Here is a 19,536-nt window from a genome sequence, read left to right as displayed (position 1 = left end):
GCTGAAGAAGGTTCTCCACATGGGCTTAGAAATGACGATGTATAGTAGTCCAAAGCAACGTGTGCCAAAAAGAGAGCACGCAATGGACCAAAGATGTCGAAGCTAAGCGATGGATTTCCGCTTAGGCAATGTAGTGCCGAGAGAAGGTACTAGAAGATGGTGCCCGATGCAGGGGACAATTTACGCTTAAATGAGAAGGCAAGAAGATGGACGCAACAACAAGGTTGAAAGGTGACCCAATGAAAGGAATAATTGGTTTTGAATATACAAACATGGCAACGTCTAAAAATCGAGAAGTAGAAGTAGTTAAGATATTTTTTCAATAAAGCTTTCCCCACACTTTTTTTAGCAAATACGTAACGTGTTAGTTTGAAGAAGTAATAATTGTTGGTTTGAATAAAGAACATCCCCACCTGCTTTATAAAGTAAGATTAGAGAATAAGTAAGTTGCTCTAGTAAACATAAGCTTTTAGTGTTCGGGGCGAACACTTGTTGGAAGGGGGAGATGTCACACCCGTGTTAGTAGTTACGGTGCACACCCAGTAACCACCATATTTATTTTTATTTATTTGATTTATTAATTCCACTCAATGTTTACAACAGAACAATGTAACATTATGGGAACATCAACACAAAGTCCGTCACAAAAAAAACACTTAAAAATATCACAATATTAAAAACCAAGTTTTTTTATCGGGCACAGGGCACAGGTATTGATAAAACCAGTTTCTCGATCTGGAAGCGGCCACTCACAGTTCATCGCTATCAAAAAGTTCTGCTACTGTATAGTAGCACCTATTTATAAGGAAATCCTTCAACTTATTTTTAAAGTTTTTATTTACTGAGAAACCATCAAATAAACAGGTTATTTTCTGCAATTTATTCAAACATTTAATGCCCATATAGTTCGGATCAGTTTGCGAAATTGCCAATCTACATTTAGGAAGAATAAACTCACTCTTTGTCCTAGTGTTATGTCTGTGTATAGAACTTTTTTGCTGTAAATTATTGTTCTTTTCTATTATAAAGATAATCAACAAATATATATACAAACAAGACAACGTCATTATTCTCAGGGTTCTGAATGCATTCCTACAAGATTCCATGGGACGCACCCCAACCATAGCTCTGATTATTCTTTTTTGTAAAATAAACACCGACCCGGCAGCACGAGAGTGACCCCAATATATCAAACCGTAAGATAAGCGAGACTGCACCAAGCCAAAATACAGCAATTTCAACACCTCCAGAGACACCGTTGTTTTAATATTTCTGATCATATAGCAGTATGAACTTAATTTAGAGTTAATCATGTCGCCATGCAATCCCCATGCAAGTTTCTGATCTACAGTGATGCCCAGAAATCTGACGCCATCGACGCTCTGTATCGACCTACCCTCTGTCCAGATTAAAGGGCTACAGTTTATCGATTTGTTCTTTGTGGTAAACTGAATTGCGTATGTTTTATCTGTGTTCAGCTTCAAACCATTCTTTTGACACCACGTCGCCATGGTAGAAGTCGCTAACTGACATTTTTCTATAAGATTTTGAAAACTATTAGCTGTTATTATGACACTGCAGTCATCTGCATATATTATGGGAAAGCCAATTTCTCGAAATGAATCCTCCAAATCGTTTATATAGACGTTAAATAAAGTAGGAGATAGGCAGGACCCCTGCGGTGTACCAACAGCCACCTCACAACTATCTGATCTCGAGCCGCAGACGTCCACCACCTGACTTCTCCGGGACAAATACGAATGCACCCATGAGCCAGCAGGACCCCTCACGCCCGCACATGCAAGCTTTCGAATGAGTAAGTCTCTGTCGAGAGTGTCAAAGGCACGCGACATGTCGAAAAATAATCCAGCAACTTCGTTTTTATTATTTAGTGCTTCATACACATTGCTCAAAGCCATGTCTAAAGCCGTTTGAGTAGAATAGCCCGGGCGAAAACCATTTTGATGCCTAGAAATAATATTATACTTTTCTAAATACTTGGATAAACGAACATTAAAACAATACTCAAAAATTTTACTAAACTGACTTGCTAGTGCAACCGGTCTAAAATTTCTCACATCGCTATGGTCACCTTTGCCTTTATATATGGGTATCACCTTAGACGTTTTTAAGGCGTCAGGATAAATTCCCTGATCAAAGCTGAGGTTTATTAAACTCGATATTGGTTCAGCTAAAATGTCAGCAACTGCTATAATTACCGTCCCAGAGATGCCGTCAACTCCGCAAGACTTTTTTTTACATATTTTATTTATTGTCGTGTATATTTCTAATGTTGTAGTAGGAAAGAGGAAAAAGGAGCGCATACTTGATTTTAAAGAGCATTTTGTGATATCCGGCTTATTAGGAGCCATTGGTAAATTTACAAAAAAGTTGTTAAATTCTTCACTGATAGCCCGATGATCATTCAATATTTTTCCTGTCGTAGAGAATGGATCAATAATGCTTATAGCAGCTGTACTACTATATTTACCACGACTTTCGTTGATGATGTCCCAAGAGGTTTTGTTAATATTTTTTGAAGCTAATAATCGTCTGTTATTAAACGACCTTTTTTCTTCTCGCAGTCGCGCCCGATATATTTTTTTCAAAGCTAAGTATTTGTTGTTGTATACTTGATTAGCTATTCGTTTGTTAATAGCTGCCATTTCTTTCACTAATTTTGAGAGCTCGATAGTCTCTCTGGAAAATCGCAGACTGATAAACCGTTAACAAAATGACCGAAAGTGATTTACAAACTGAAGAATGACAGACTGTCAAGTGATGCTGTCGTCTGCCAACGATGTCACTGTAGCGGGATAAGAGAGGAAATCAAACAAAGTAAACAAACGACTTTAATTAGTTGATTAAATTAACTTGAAGGTTTAAGCAAAATTAGAATGGATTATAATTGAAAGACTTGCTTTTTACATGCGCGACGAAGGGGAGCCTGAAGGGAAGAAAGTCACAAGGGGGAGGCTTCACAAGTTAAAAAAGGGAGAATCAGGGAAGAAAAGGGGCAGACGTGGTGGCAGGGTTAAAAATTCAGAGACCTGAAGAACGCAATGGCCGGGTGAAGAAGTTGGTCATTCAAGCAGATGTGTTGACTGTCAATGGAAGCATTATTAATTTCCAGAACCTCCAGAAGATTTCGAAGATTGCTCTTTTCACATAGATGTAATGCTTTGAACCCCTGTTCAATGTTAAAGGAGTGATTAGTAAGGGTGAGGTGTCGAGCAAAATTGGATTTGATAGTAGTGTTATCTAAGTTCGGGTTCTGCTGGAATTTATTAACCTCTCTAGTGTGTTCATGGACTCTGGTTGAAAACTTTCTACTTGTTTGATCGATGTAGAGAGCTGTACACTGTGGGGTACAGCAAGACAACCGGTAAACTCCAGATCTCCGAAGTAAGGGAGTGGGATCTTTTAAATTGGAAAGGAACCGCCTGGAATTATGTTGAACTTTAAAACAAATTTTGATGTTGTGTGATTTAAAAATGTTTTTTAATTGTAATGAAACAGTGCCATAAAAGGGTATGGAGAAAAAAGTGGTTTATTTATTTACGTCAGGTATAATTAGATCTTTGTTAATGTATTTGTTAAAATGGTTGTAATAAAGTTCGTTTATTAAAAAGGATGGAAAGTTATTATTCAAGGCTATTGTTTTATCCATGAAAGTTCAGTGTTAAAGTTATGTTGGGACATTGGAATGCTGAAAAGGCGATGGAAAAATGGGTTTAAGGATGCAATTTTCTGGTTGAAGGTGAAAAAAATTTCCGCCAATAGAGGGGAAAGGCATGATCCCATTGCGAGGCCTTTGGTTTGTGCATAAAACTTGTTATCAAACTGAAAGAAATTCTGATCAAGAACCAAAGCTACTAGAGACACCAAATCCTCCACCTGGAAAGGGTCAGTGTTCTCACAGCTGGACAGTAATCCCTGTACTAGGAAAATGCAGGAGGGATGCTTGGAAAAAGGTTCGACACATAGAAAGATACCATCATAGCGGTTGGAGGTATGAATAGATTTTTCAATTCACAACATAGTTCAGTGGAATTTTTAATTGAGTATCTGTTGTTGAAGTTGGTGATTTGAAGAATTGTGTCGTGCAACCAGGAGGAAAGACGGTGACAGGGGGAACCACAAAAGGATAAGTACAGGTCTGATGGGGATGTTTTGTTTATGAATCTTAGGAAGACCTATACCTATACCCTGTGACGCTACAGGGACACCCCTAGAAATGACATTTTTGACGTTAGCAGAAAGAATTTGTAAATCTTTGACATTAGGTTGGAAGTTGAAATTATATTTGAGACCCTTATTTAATATGTCAAGGTCTGACAAGGTCAAATTGCAGTTAGAAAGGTTGAGTGTTCGGGGGTGGAAGTTGAACGTTGAATTTGAGTTGCGCTGAACCCCGAAAGCGCCGCAAAAAACGTTATTGTCAAAAATGGGGGGGAGGAGAAGAAGCGACGAAACCCCTGTCTTTTGACGGAGGGGAGAGGGAAGTATATATATGGAGTTGTATTTAAGGTATGGGGGGTGGTGGTTCTTTTAATAATACACTTGTGCCTGCACTATTAATTAACTATTAAAAGAACTCGTGAAGGGTTTTAAACTTCTTCTGTTCTTAGTCTTGTAAGGCTATCTACATTTGCATTCATTTTTCCTGATCTATATTGAGCAGTAAAACTGTATTCCATTAGGAACATCCTCCATTTGGCCAGTCTGGAACTTGGATCCTTAATATTCAATAAATATTTCAGTGGCCGATGGTCTGTCATAATTGTAAAATAAGTTCCTGTTAAGTAGATTCGGTATTTCTTAACAGCGTACACTATAGCCAGGCATTCTTTTTCAATTGTCGAATACCGCTGTTCAGCAGTATTCAGCGTACGGCTGGCGTAACATACAGGATGTTCAATTCCGTCATATTTTTGCGCTAAAATGGCGACGATTGCAGTTGCACTTGCGTCTATGTTCAAAATAAATTCAAGATTCATATCTCGGTACTTTAGAATAGGCGGCTTAATCAAAGCTTGTTTCAGAGCCATTTTTAATTTTTCTTGGTCAACTGGGTCAATGGGTGAATAACCTTGGCAAAATTTAGAACACGTACCTCTTTAACTGTCTTTGGCACAGGATAATTTTCAAAAATTCCAGTTTTCTCAGGCTGGGTAGTGTACCCACCGGCTTTTATAATGTGTCCCAAGTATTCGGCTTCCCGTTGTAAAAATCTACATTTAGTTGGTTGCCTCCTAGAATCGAGATTCTAAGAGCCTTGGCAAGAAAGTCCCTTAGAAATAGTAGTGCCAAAGCCTACCTCATCCCGCCCCACAGATTTATTACAAGGTTATAATAATCCTTGCCCACCCCCTGTAATTCGAGAGAGAAACAGTGTGATACGCCCTAACAATACTGCAGCAATGGCTAACATGACTTTACAGGTAGCTTTGGCTGAGCCAAAAACTCCAGCCACCCCAAAGTTTACATGTCCACCTACATTTAACCCATCTATAGACTCTCCCATTATTTTTGTGAATAAATATGAAAAAGCAGCGATTGCAAACAGCTGGTCGGAAAACCACAAAATTTCCTACTTAGCAAATTTCTTGGAAGGCCCGGCTCAGACTTGGTTTGATGGTTATATTAACGAACCGGCGAACCAGGCAAAAACATGGACGAATATAAAAACAGACTTTTTAATAGAATTTTCTGGTGAACAGCCACTAAGAAAATTAAAGTTTCGATTAAATACACGAAAACATCAAGACAATGAGGATGTTAAAAAATATTATTTCGATTTACTTGCGTTGGCAACAGAAATTGACCCGACCATGTCTTTTGACACTTTTAGGGACCATTTTGAAAATGGTTTACATCCATCCTACTATGAAATGTATTACTTGCTGAGTTCAGGTAATAAAAATTTAAATGACTTAAAACAGCTAGTGTTAAAGCTGAGTGACATTAAAGAGAGAGCCCTTGTGAATCAGATGACACGTGATACGGCACTGCTTTCCGTGTCCGATGCGTTAAATAATGAGAATAAAATAGTCAGGAGCGGACTAGGAATACAACAAATTTTCCACGCAGAGATGGCAATCCAAATAGAAATCGAGTCTATTGTCACGTTAAGGGTTGGTTGAGGGGGAAGAATACACAGGATTCCACAAGTAACCCAGTTTTATTAAGTTATAGGGCAGAAGGAACACGGGGGGCGACGCTTTAACGGGGATGAATGAACCCTAGACTTAGGTCCGAGGGCATTCACCGAGCCGGTAAAGACGTGAAGAACCTAGCAAAGGGAGGTAAGTAGGAACGGCAACTTAAGCTGCTCGCCCACACTATTTCCTTTGCTAGGGCTGATCTAGGGTGTGGCACTTGGTCACCTACTGCTCCACGTTAAGTTCCACAATAGGCATACCCAGACTAACCCAGAGATCAGTCAGTGACTTCCCTCTGGGGAAGACCCCAGAGTTCGGTAATCTATACGTGCTTTTGGTGCAGTATTTATACCCACATCATGACCCCAATTCGCCAATCTTGCTGACACAAACATTGTACTGGGGGAGACCGGGGCAACTTAGGGTAACGGCACCTAGTGTAATCTTTATGTTACACTATTATAATAGTAATAGCACAAGGAGAAATTTCGTAGATAACAGGAATGTCGCCAGTAACGGTCCGAACAGGAATTTTGTCAATTATCGTGGAAATTTTACAAGAAATATGCCACCAAGGAACAGTGCCGTTAATAATGATTCAAATAATGGCGGTCAACGGCCATATTACCAAAATCGGGATATACAAAGGAATAGAAATAATGAGTACAGAGGTCCAAACCATGGAAACAGAGCACCTTACCGAAATCAAGGTAATAGCTATTTACCTAATACAAGAACACACGATGGACGCATTAAATGCATTAATTTTATTTATTTATTTATTTATTTATTTATTTGATTTATTAATTCCACTCAATGTTTACAACAGAACAATGTAACATTATGGGATCGTCAATTTATAGGTATAGTTATCTAACATGTATAATAATTAGAATAAACGACACCAACACAAAGTCCGTCACAAAAAAAACACTTAAAAATATCACAATATTAAAAACCAGGTTTTTTTATCGGGCACAGGGCACAGGTATTGATAAAACCAGTTTCTCGATCTGGAAGCGGCCACTCACAGTTCATCGCTATCAAAAAATTCTGCTACTGTATAGTAGCACCTATTTATAAGGAAATCCTTCAACTTATTTTTAAAGTTTTTATTTACTGAGAAACCATCAAATAAACAGGTTATTTTCTGCAATTTATTCAAACATTTAATGCCCATATAGTTCGGATCAGTTTGCGAAATTGCCAATCTACATTTAGGAAGAATAAACTCACTCTTTGTCCTAGTGTTATGTCTGTGTATAGAACTTTTTTGCTGTAAATTATTGTTCTTTTCTATTATAAAGATAATCAACAAATATATATACAAACAAGACAACGTCATTATTCTCAGGGTTCTGAATGCATTCCTACAAGATTCCATGGGACGCAGACCAACCATAGCTCTGATTATTCTTTTTTGTAAAATAAACACCGACCCGGCAGCACGAGAGTGACCCCAATATATCAAACCATAAGATAAGCGAGACTGCACCAAGCCAAAATACAGCAATTTCAACACCTCCAGAGACACCGTTGTTTTAATATTTCTGATCATATAGCAGTATGAACTTAATTTAGAGTTAATCATGTCGCCATGCAATCCCCATGCAAGTTTCTGATCTACAGTGATGCCCAGAAATCTGACGCCATCGACGCTCTGTATCGACCTACCCTCTGTCCAGATTAAAGGGCTACAGTTTATCGATTTGTTCTTTGTGGTAAACTGAATTGCGTATGTTTTATCTGTGTTCAGCTTCAAACCATTCTTTTGACACCACGTCGCCATGGTAGAAGTCGCTAACTGACATTTTTCTATAAGATTTTGAAAACTATTAGCTGTTATTATGACACTGCAGTCATCTGCATATATTATGGGAAAGCCAATTTCTCTTAATGAATCCGCCAAATCGTTTATATAGACGTTAAATAAAGTAGGAGATAGGCAGGACCCCTGCGGTGTACCAACAGCCACCTCACAACTATCTGATCTCGAGCCGCAGACGTCCACCACCTGACTTCTCCGGGACAAATACGAATGCACCCATGAGCCAGCAGGACCCCTCACGCCCGCACATGCAAGCTTTCGAATGAGTAAGTCTCTGTCGAGAGTGTCAAAGGCACGCGACATGTCGAAAAATAATCCAGCAACTTCGTTTTTATTATTTAGTGCTTCATACACATTGCTCAAAGCCATGTCTAAAGCCGTTTGAGTAGAATAGCCCGGGCGAAAACCATTTTGATGCCTAGAAATAATATTATACTTTTCTAAATACTTGGATAAACGAACATTAAAACAATACTCAAAAATTTTACTAAACTGACTTGCTAGTGCAACCGGTCTAAAATTTCTCACATCGCTATGGTCACCTTTGCCTTTATATATGGGTATCACCTTAGACGTTTTTAAGGCGTCAGGATAAATTCCCTGATCAAAGCTGAGGTTTATTAAACTCGATATTGGTTCAGCTAAAATGTCAGCAACTGCTATAATTACCGTCCCAGAGATGCCGTCAACTCCGCAAGACTTTTTTTTACATATTTTATTTATTGTCGTGTATATTTCTAATGGTGTAGTAGGAAAGAGGAAAAAGGAGCGCATACTTGATTTTAAAGAGCATTTTGTGATATCCGGCTTATTAGGAGCCATTGGTAAATTTACAAAAAAGTTGTTAAATTCTTCACTGATAGCCCGATGATCATTCAATATTTTTCCTGTCGTAGAGAATGGATCAATAATGCTTATAGCAGCTGTACTACTATATTTACCACGACTTTCGTTGATGATGTCCCAAGAGGTTTTGTTAATATTTTTTGAAGCTAATAATCGTCTGTTATTAAACGACCTTTTTTCTTCTCGCAGTCGCGCCCCATACATTTTTTTCAAAGCTAAGTATTTGTTGTTGTATACTTGATTAGCTATTCGTTTGTTAATAGCTGCCATTTCTTTCACTAATTTTGAGAGCTCGATAGTCTCTCTGGAAAATCGCAGACGTTTGTCCGTTTGGTTTCTGTTTTTAATAAATTTCTCTGGAAAACTATATGAGTATAAGTAATCAAATATTGAGAAAAAAGTGCAAAATTGAGCGTCGACGTCGCCAGACCCATCAGCTAGGCCCAGATCCACCCGCATTAACTCGTCTCGAAATGCTTGTAATGAACGTTGGTTTATTGGTCTTACCAGTTTCATTGGGGGTGAGCTGATATTCGTTACCACCTCGAGGTACGCAATTTGATACGTATGATCCGACAAATCATTATCTACCACAGCAACATCGCAACACTCCCAATCAGTAAATATATTGTCAATACATGACTCAGATGTATTTGTAACTCGTGTAGGAAGAAATATAGTCGGCCTAATACCGAACCCTGAGAATAAATTAGTTAGAGCAATACTACTACTATCTCTAGTTTTAGGCAAAAAATTTATATTAAAATCTCCGCATATTATGTAACTGAATCTTTTATCATAAATGTGGTGCATCAGGTCAAGCAACCTGCAAAAAAATGTATCCATACCTGCGCCCGGCGATCTGTACAGAGAACAGACAAACAACTGAGTTTCATGTATCACAATTTTAACACACGCAACTTCTAATGTTTTTTCCTGGCAGAATTTGCTAACATCTACAGTAGTAACGTTGAGGCCTCTTCTTGCCAATATACATACTCCACCCCTGATGTACTCCTTCCGGCAGAAGGACCCGACAATGTGGTAGTTTTGAATATGAACACTTTCAATATGGTTGAGTTGCCAATGTTCTGACAAGCAACAGATTTATATATGTTTATTTTTTAGGGTAATTTCGAAACTATTCAGTTTATCCGTCGTAAGTCCCTGCACATTAAAGTTCATTATTTTAAGTTTGTTTCTATTATGGTTTGGTTTAAAAAATCATCAGCGGCAACGTCGCTTTTTTTTGTTTCACTTTGAGATCCGCGGTTTTTGGGAAAAAAGTATCGGTTTAGTAATGTTCCTCTGGGCCAGATGGCGCCGTCCATAATACTGTCCTTCCTATCAAATGGCACCCCTATCCGAAAAGATGCAACACTGTCTCGATTTTTCAGTTCCAATTTAGTACAGCTTACTTTGCAAACTCTTGACAAATGATCCACAATTTGTTTTTCTGTAGTGGACTGGTTAAGCCTAGTTACATATATCCAAGCGGTTTTTTCTACTGCTTGCAAAGAATTGGACGTTTCTTCTCCTTTTCCTTCGACAAAAAGTTGTTTATGTTTATTTCTGGGACCGCGTCGTTCTACTTTTGTAAAGAAAAGGTCACTGGCCTTTTCTGTCCGGTCAGTACTGGTTTTTGTATATCTATTTGGTTCACTAGACACACTCAAACTATTCCCATTGTCAACATGAATATTTTGATTTTTTGCAGATATCTTCATGTTCTGTTTACTACTTTCATGAGTACCCGCCTTTGTTGTATTATTTATATTCACAATCTTAGAAGAACAACTAACAGATGGCGACACTTGTTTATCTTTCAGTATATTTTCGTCTTTGGGGTTATTTGGCTTATTTGCACCCTTAGCGGTAATTTGAGCAAAACTCCTCGTTGCACGCAAATCTAAACTCAACTGTGTTAGCTGCTCACCCTGTCTATTCACGTCTCTCTCCAATGTGGCAAGTTTTTCTTCAATCTTCAGGAACAATGCTGTCAACATGGAAGTAGATTCTCCACATGTTTGGCAAAACCACCTCAAACTGGAATTTTCACTCAACATTTTACTTTCTGACCTTTCCAGATTAGCACAGTGTTTGTGTAACACTACACTACACAATCCACCACATTTAATTACGGCTTCGTTATGTTTTATATCTACAAAACATTTAGTACACTTTGCAGCGTTGTTCAATACATGCGCCATCTTGGAAAAGTTCATAGTCAGCAAGGTTAGCGTAATGAGGTCGCTGACGAGTATAAAAGATGCACCGTAGCTCGGCTAAGGCACCGAACTCTGGGGCATCTCCAGAGGGAGGTCACTGGTCTCTAGGTCGGTCTTCGAGCATCAGTCCGAACTTTCTAGTGCCCGGACGGCTCGATACCTTCTTGGAAGCCCAGGCCGAAAAGGCAAGAGTTCTTACGCATACCAAGAGGTGACCGTCCGAACTCTTGACCCTATCAGTACCTGAAGTAAGTCCTTTGGGCGTGTCGGTCATAGGGACTCCCTGCTCGTATCGAGCGGGTTTCGCTTGGCGACACTTCAAGAGGGCTTGCAGTGCCTTAAGTAAATCCTTTGGGCGTGTCGGACATAGGGGCACCCTGCTCGTATCGAGCGGGTTCCGCTTGGCGGCACATCAGAAGGCGCACATACACCCACACCCACACACCTACACACCCCCTCTTGGACAGTGTTCCATGTGCGTCCCGCCAGCGGCGGTGCTAGCGGCCCTCCTAATCTGGGGGTAAGAGCTAGCTCAATGTTAACAGAGTATTAAATAAAGACGACATACTTAAGCTACGATCTTGTTTCTCTTCCTACGCTACCCCTTAAACGTGACAATATAATAAGTTGATGTCATGTGTGATTTTTTTAATATAAAAAATACCTACCAAATAATAATTATATTGTTTATGATATATTCAAACAATTATTATATAATGCTTGGAAACTAAGTTTATTGCATTTAAATTCATATAATTTAAAAATACTTTAATTTAATGGGACAACTGAGGGACATAAATTTACTAAACCACAGCACACTAACACTATCTCATCAAGCAAACCATTCGTTTCTCGATTTGCTAACAAGTGATCTGACTGTGACTTTGACCTTGTTTCTTCTAGATCCACAGGGTCTAACTGATCCTTGCCCCGTGTAAAAGCAGGTAATTTTACTGTTGCCTGAAATAACTCCACAAACTCTTTAATCAAACATCCCCTATCTGCCATTATAATATCTCCTCGACATAACTTCTGTAGAAATGTAGAATTCTGGGTAAGGCATTTATCTGAAATGCGTCCTCCCCAACTCGCACTAATGTAAGAAATAGAACCTTGAGGAGTGATGCCAATCAGATATTTGATAGTCTCACTGTGCTTGTAGTTAGACCAAGCCTGAGCAGCAGTGAGTAAATTGGAAGGTGTTTCGCACCGTAAACAGTCAATAATCACAGCAGTTTTGCCGTGAAATGATTGTTTGAAACATTTTGGCATAGTTTTCAGTAAAACTGCTCTCTCTGGCCATACAATAAGATTTTTAAAACGCATGTACGTAATATGTATGGTGGTTTTAGAGTTTGCTGACGCAGTTGAAATACTTATGCCAAACCTATATGAGATGTCAGTGTAATCTAAGTTCAACCTTAGTTTCATTAATGTCAACAGCAATTGGTCCTCTGAGGCCAACACATTTTTTCCATGAATTTTCATATATTGTTTAATAAAAGCAAGACATAACTCAAAATGTTTGTAGGATGGCAGCCCAGTGTAATAATGTATCTAAGTATTGTTGGATTTTATGGCCTCGCATGATATTTGGGTTTTTAACATTTTAGAAATTTGTTCTGTTTTGTTGGCTAATTCAAGAAAAATCTTCTGCATTTTAATCAAATCAACATCTGTTTGGGTGGATTTGGATAAATCATGATCACAGTGGCATATTTCTTGAACATTTTCCTCATGAGAGGAAGTACTAGCAACCTAAATAAATAAAGCATAATACCTATTAATAAAATCATTATCTTAGCAAATAACTACCCAATTACTCTGCAAAAAAGAAAACTACGGACAGGAGTAGTTTATATACACCATCCTGTAAAACCAATGAAAAATCACATAAAAAATGAAGTATAAACTATGCAATATAACAATGAGGTACATTTGGTTGTGATACACAAAAATGAGAGTCGACTAGCTTACCACTAGTTCTTTATCTTGAAGAAGTTCTTTTCTATTCTTTTGTCGTTCATAGCGACCAAGATCTTTCGGTGTCTTTTTTGAGTATCCAAGTAATAATGACGGTACCCAGTCTGGATGCAGTTGATCTGTTAGCTTAGCAGGTTTTCCTAAAAATTAAACCCCTTTGCTAATGTTTTAAACAGTATTAATACATTAAAAAGGTTTTATGTACCTGTAATAAAATGTTTAGAGCAAACTTGTGCATATTTTAGTTTAGCCTCGGTTAAATCAGCTCTATTAATTGCTGTTAACCACTGTTGCTTTCTTATTTTCGACAATTCTATCAGAATTGTTTTGTGTTTTGGACTCAACACTCTAGGAATTTTAAAGAAACTAAGCTTGTCTCTATTTCCCCGGCTCCCACAATTCACAACACAACAAAATGCAGGCATTTTATGATATTTCAACTAAGTCTCTAAAAATTAAGTCTTTAGAAAATCACTAAATTTAAGCTAAAACTCTATCAGTATTCATAAGAAAGTGAGTGTTTCAATTGCCGTGTTTGCCCTTCCAAAAATTTCGATTAGCTGTTTTTGACATTTCGTTGGAGTGCCTAATAAGATCAGCCAACAATAACTGGAAAGAAAAATTAATATTTCGGTATTGACCCATAAGACCTGCCTGCGGTAAATGACTAGATTTACTAACAGCGCAAATAGTGCATTTTCTAACATAACGGTAAACAGAATCTCGCATATTTGCCCAATAATACAGTTCAGCAACTCTAGACAACGTTTTAGAGATGCCTAAATGACCGGCTGTTTCATGATCGTGAAACTTTTCAAGAATTTCCTGTCTATGAGCCGTAGGTACAACAATTTTCCAATTGAAAACATTGCCATCCAAGTTGTACTTAGAAAATACATGTTTATTAAGACAGTTATTTTTCACCTTAAAAGTCGGAAATATATCAGGTGATTCTTGAACTTTCACTAACATGTCACAATACCATTTATCCAAAATTAGATTGGTCAAATTTAAAACTGCGACATCTTCCAAACTTCTCGAAAGAGCCTCAGCTACAGTATTGGCAACACCCTTTCTATGCACAATATTAAATGAATACTGAGATAACTTAACAATCCATCTAGCTATACGAGCAGAAGGATTTTTCATGTTTTCAACCAAACTAAAGAGGAATGATCAGTATGGACCGTAAAATGTGTCCCTTACAAATAATATCGGAATTTTTCAATGCCAAACAAAACATCTAACAATTCCTTTTCAGTGGTTGTATATTTACGTTGACATTTGTTTAAAGTTCTACTCGCATAGGCAATAGGGTGTTCCAAACCGTTCTCCTCTTGATACAACACACAGCCAACCCCTGTGTCAGAAGCATCACACATTAAACTAAAAAGCTTGGTATAATCAGGGCTGGCAAGAACAGGAGCAGTAGTAAGTGCCTCTTTAATTTTAGCAAAATCAATGTTTGCTTCAGGGGTCCAAACAACAGGTTGACCTTTTTTACGCCCTTTCAAAAGATCTGTATTTGGGCTACATAGGGAAGAAAAATCCTTAAGAAACCTACGATAATAACCTATCAAACCGACAGGTCTACGAATTTGCGTAGTATTCTTAGGAACAGGGTAATCCAAAATAGCAGAAACTTTATCAGGGTTGGTCCTAAGCCCATCACGGTCAACAATATAACCTAAAAATTTGAGAGACCCATTGATTTTCAAGCCATATAGGCGAACACCACGGTGAATTAGAAGGTTCTATTATACCAAGTTCCAGCATTTCATCCACCTGCTCGTTAAGACACTTTTGCACTGCATATGATAATGGGTATTGTCTCTGTTTGACAGGCTTTTCATTGCCGGTGTTAATGGTATGTTTAATTAAATGGGTTAAACCCAATTTATTTTCTGATGCAATAGTTTTATACAGATCCTTGATCTTATTAAGTTCCTCAGTCTGTGTCAAAGTTAATTTTTCAGAAGACTGAATCTTATTTATAACAGACACTGAATTAAAGATTGATTGATATGACAAATTTCTAAAATTTAATTGAATATTGAATGCCTTAAGAAAATCAATGCCCAAAATCAATTCATGTTTTAAAGAAGGAATAACTAAGATTTTCATAAGTCTGGTAACATTATCTAAAGTTATAGGAGCCCAAAAATAACCTAACACACTCTGTAAGTTTCCGTCAGCAGTAGTACCGTGAAATGACGAATTTTCGGTCAAACATAAGTCTACATCTTTAAGTAGCCGCAGACCATCAAAACCCAAAATGGAGATAGAACTACCATTATCAACCAAAGCCAAAAACGAACAACCAGAAACTCTAACATTTAAATATCGACGGTCATCAAATGTTTTTTTTAGTACAAACAGGGTTGACGGAAATTTCCGTGGACAAAGACAACACACCGTCTTCAGTAACTGGACTATCATCAACAATAGGAACTTCTTCAAACATAAAAAATTTCACTTGGTCCAACCAATTATGCCAATCCAAAAGATCAGTCACTACTGACTGTCTTTTTTGTTCTCTTTATTTTGAGAATTTTTTGTCGACCTGACAGAAGGATTGTTGGTCTTCCTGCCAGGTCTTGTGACGTTTTTTGCACAATTAGGACAGTTGGACTTCGTAAAATTTTCTTTACCACAACCGTAGCAATACAAACTTCTTTCGGCGGTACATTCGGTGTTTATATGACCGCGTTTCCTACAATTCCAACAAACCACACTGGAGGAAACAGAACTAATATTTCCAGAAAAGCCTGGCCTACTAAGGTCAGGTACCATTAAATTACCTCTATGTGTAGTTGGTCGGTACTGATTTGAAACATAGAGACTGTTATAATTAATTTTAGATATTGAGATACTTTAATAGATATACATATTCTGTTCTTTCACAAATTACATTCACGTTGGTTGAGAATTAATAGTAAACTAGTTTTTATTTCAGGCAGAAGTTGCTAATGTGGATCATAAAGCATAACAGCCTTACTAGAAATGTTTGACGCGCCTAGAACCGCGAAACGATCGTCACGAGGTGAAATGTCACCAACATCAACTATCCTGCAAGTAGTTCTGTCGGCAACCCGAATTAGCAATTGTGATCTATACCAAGTATAGGTACCAAAAATACTATTGCCTTGAAAAAGGTTCAATGCATCTGCTAAAAAATAAATAAATGTATGAAATTTCATAGCATGGAATTCTTATTTATTTTAATAATAAACTAAAGATGGTCGGCTGACTTGTGTGTAGTTTTATTTTCTATTTTGCTTTTCTATTACAGTGCTTGTACTGTATTGCCATATGCAGCATTTATTATGTGGGTTATTTATTCTTTTGTCAGCACCACAGTATTTGACCGAAGAGTTCGTATTTAATGTCGGTAATGTGTATTAGGGAAAGTGTCATTCCTTTTAATGTCAATCTACGTATGGCGAACTGAGTAACTGTGCAGAAGTTGGCATTGGGAGTGAACAAAGACCAGCAATCAGCCATTCATATCTATCAAACTTACTTACCGAATTTATTTATTCCTTACCAACCGCCACCTGTTCAGTGTTCTTCTTATTTTGTCCGGTTGTAGTCGCGCTTAAACATAGAAGGAACTATGCAAAAACAATATTTTTCAAACTTTAAAACTTTCTATTAGATGGCAGTCTGCCGCTAGCACTTAGACTACGGGTAGTAAAGTGTTACATATGGCCATCTTACTATACAGCGCAGAAACGTGGTCTCTCAAAGCTGGAACCCTGAACCCACCGGAGACCTTTGCGCGTGCCGTGGACACCTTATTCGGTTACCCAGATATTTAATAATAAGTAGAATATCAATTTAAAAAACTCGAGATATTTATTATTTTTTGACCAAAATAAAGTTTCTCTTGTCCTAGGTTGGCATTTTGATATTCCTAAGTGATTATAATGAATCAGATCCAACATTTCACTTCTGAGTGAGTTAGGAACAATAACCTTTTTACCTTTAAATAAAACAAACATCATTTATACTAACAATTTCGTCCCTATATGGACAATACTACTGAAGATCATCGCTTAACAAATGTTTATTTTCCATTCCTTTTCACTACTTTCAAAAGATTAAGTAATGTTTTATTTTTAAGGGTTACTTTATGTTAAATTTATGGTTTTGATATAGGAAGAGTTTTTTCAATAAAATTGGTATGTGTTTCAATATCTTTAGAAATTGTATTGTCCATTTCATTACTTTCTTTCAAATAGTTTCGAGACAAATAGTCTGCATGTATTAATTCTAACCCTTTTTAATAGACAATTTCAATATCATAAACCAGAAGTTTAACTAACATTTGTTGTGATTTTAATAGACAATTAACTAAGAGTTTATTGTAAATTTATGTAAATGGTTTATGATCACTTTCGACTATGATACGTTTTCCATAGATATATTGGTGAAATCTGGTACACCCAAAAACAACAGCCGCCAATTCTTTTTCTATTTGGGCATACCCTTTCTCAGTTTCAGAAAGTGCTCTTGAACTGTAAATTGTCCTGTCGGAGACCTGCTCCCAGGCCATTTTGTGATGCATCAACAGATATTACTATGGGTTTTTTAGGATTCAAATATTTTAGTACTGGAGTAGTGGTCAACAGTCTTTTAATATTATTAAAAGCTAAAGTATGATTTGAATCCTAATAGTATCACAGTCCTTAATAAACTGCCTTAGTAAGGTATTTTTTTCTCAAAGACCTGAAATGAACTTAGAAATATAAGTTACCAAACCTAACAATTTTTCCATCTTTTTTATTTTCTGGAATTTTTAAGTTTAGAATACTGTTTACTTTGGTTGGATCTACCTTAACCCCTGTACTAGATATAATATGACCAATACATATTGATTATTTTACATTAAAGTGACATTTACTTTTGATAAATTTGACTCCTGACATCTGGGCTTTTTTTAAAACTGCCTTTAAAACTTTGTCATGAAACTCTTGGTATTTTCCAAAAACCAGTAAATCATCAATGTAACCAATATTACTAGGTATATTATCAAGGATTTGTTAAAAAATTTATATAAAAAATTTCTGGTGCTGAACTTATCCCAAACGGTAATCTTTTAAAGTTATATCTACCAATTGGGGTTGAGAAAGTACACAACTTACTACTCTCCTCATCTAATGGTATTTAATAGAATTCAATGTTTGTGCCATGAATGCTAAGCCCTTTTGCATCTGTGAGCTCAGCCAACAAATTCTCAACTGTGGGCATTTCAAAAAATTCCTTTCTGTTAAGTCTCCGACTTCAGTTAGGGAATTAACAACAAATCATAGTTCCAGAATGTGCTGGTCAAGATATGGCCATGGTTCATGGCTCAAACTCAACTGACTCTCTACAAACCAAATACCAAAAAGAAATTACAAATTCTTTACGCTACCAGGGCCGTAGTAGGATAGTACAAAGAATTTAAATTATATATATGTTACACCTTCCCTCTTAAATATACTATAAAATGAACGTAAGCTAATTGTACAAATACATCTAATTTTACCTAAAAAGTTACTAAACCTACTATTTACATGAAGTATAACCGCATCAATTAACATTCAGCCTCTCTGGAGGTTTAAGCTGACTACGCCGCCGTAACCCTCTAGTTTTATTACTATGGGTAGGTTCATTTTCATTAATACTCTGATTCAAAATTTCAACATTATTACGAGCACCATCAATATCAGATAGAAAAGTAGATTGAGGAACAACGGAAACTGGGTTTCGAAGTTTACCTTTCAAATTTGGGTTAAGTTTATCTACGTGACGTTTCTATTTTGTTCCACCATCCGTTTCCGTTACATAAGATTTCCTACCTAAAACCTCCTTAACGTTGCCTTCGCACCAATTAGGATAACCAGATCTGAAATCTTTGATCCACACGCGATCTCCCGTGTCAAAGTTTGTCCTTTGCTGAGTTAAAATGCTTTTTCTAAAGTTCTTGCTTTTGGTCTACTTGGTTGGTTACCGAAGGCAATAACAAATCAAAAGGAGTTCGTACATGTCTACCCATTAATATTTTTGCTGGAGCTTCACCAGTTGTAAGATGAGGCGTATTTCGATACATAAACAGATAGTTACAAATTATTAAATGAATATCTTTATTACTGTAATCATGCTTCGCTTTCACTATGGCAGATTTTAAAGTTTTAACCGCATTTTCTTCCAGCCCGTTAGTTTTAGGATGATACGGAGCTACAGTTAAATGCTTAATTAAATAAATTGTTCAAATTCATCTGAGGAAAATTTCCAACGGTAGCCCGTACCTGGCAAACAGTTGCTTACAAATATTAATAGTGACTTTTGCAGTCATAGATACGTTTAATCCATTTTGATGTAGCATCAATTATGACAATAAAATTTTTATTTAAGACTGGGCCAAAGAAGTCCACGTGCAAACGAGTTCACGGATTTCTGCCATACCACAAGAGGGGTTTTCGGTTTTGAGTTAGCATAA

At 37.1% G+C, this 19,536-nt stretch overlaps 1 protein-coding gene and 2 long non-coding RNA genes across 3 annotated transcripts; 2 read left to right on the top strand and 1 right to left on the bottom strand.

The window, feature by feature from the left end:
* The first annotated feature begins 1,612 nt into the window (after positions 1-1,612).
* Positions 1,613-2,022, top strand: LOC145736673 (uncharacterized). Its single transcript, XR_014180076.1, has 2 exons — positions 1,613-1,816; positions 1,893-2,022. It is a non-coding gene; the product is annotated as an uncharacterized LOC145736673 (long non-coding RNA).
* Positions 2,023-7,741: 5,719 nt separating this feature from the next.
* LOC145736642 (uncharacterized) lies at positions 7,742-8,464 on the top strand. Its single transcript, XR_014180068.1, has 2 exons — positions 7,742-8,258; positions 8,335-8,464. It is a non-coding gene; the product is annotated as an uncharacterized LOC145736642 (long non-coding RNA).
* Positions 8,465-11,834: 3,370 nt separating this feature from the next.
* Positions 11,835-13,474, bottom strand: LOC145736244 (uncharacterized). Its single transcript, XM_081990546.1, has 3 exons — positions 13,255-13,474; positions 13,044-13,189; positions 11,835-12,623 (listed from the first exon to the last, which is right to left on the bottom strand). The coding sequence occupies exons 1-3, from the start codon at positions 13,472-13,474 to the stop codon at positions 11,835-11,837; spliced, it is 1,155 nt and encodes a 384-aa protein (XP_081846672.1).
* Between the last annotated feature and the right edge of the window lie 6,062 nt (positions 13,475-19,536).

The sequence above is a fragment of the Ips typographus genome, linkage group LG12, assembly GCF_016097725.1.
Source record: "Ips typographus isolate SLU linkage group LG12, UJ_Ityp_2.0, whole genome shotgun sequence".
NCBI lineage: Eukaryota > Metazoa > Arthropoda > Insecta > Coleoptera > Curculionidae > Ips > Ips typographus.
The sequence above is the reverse complement of the archived record's forward strand: the minus strand, read 5'-3'. Positions and strand labels throughout refer to the sequence as shown.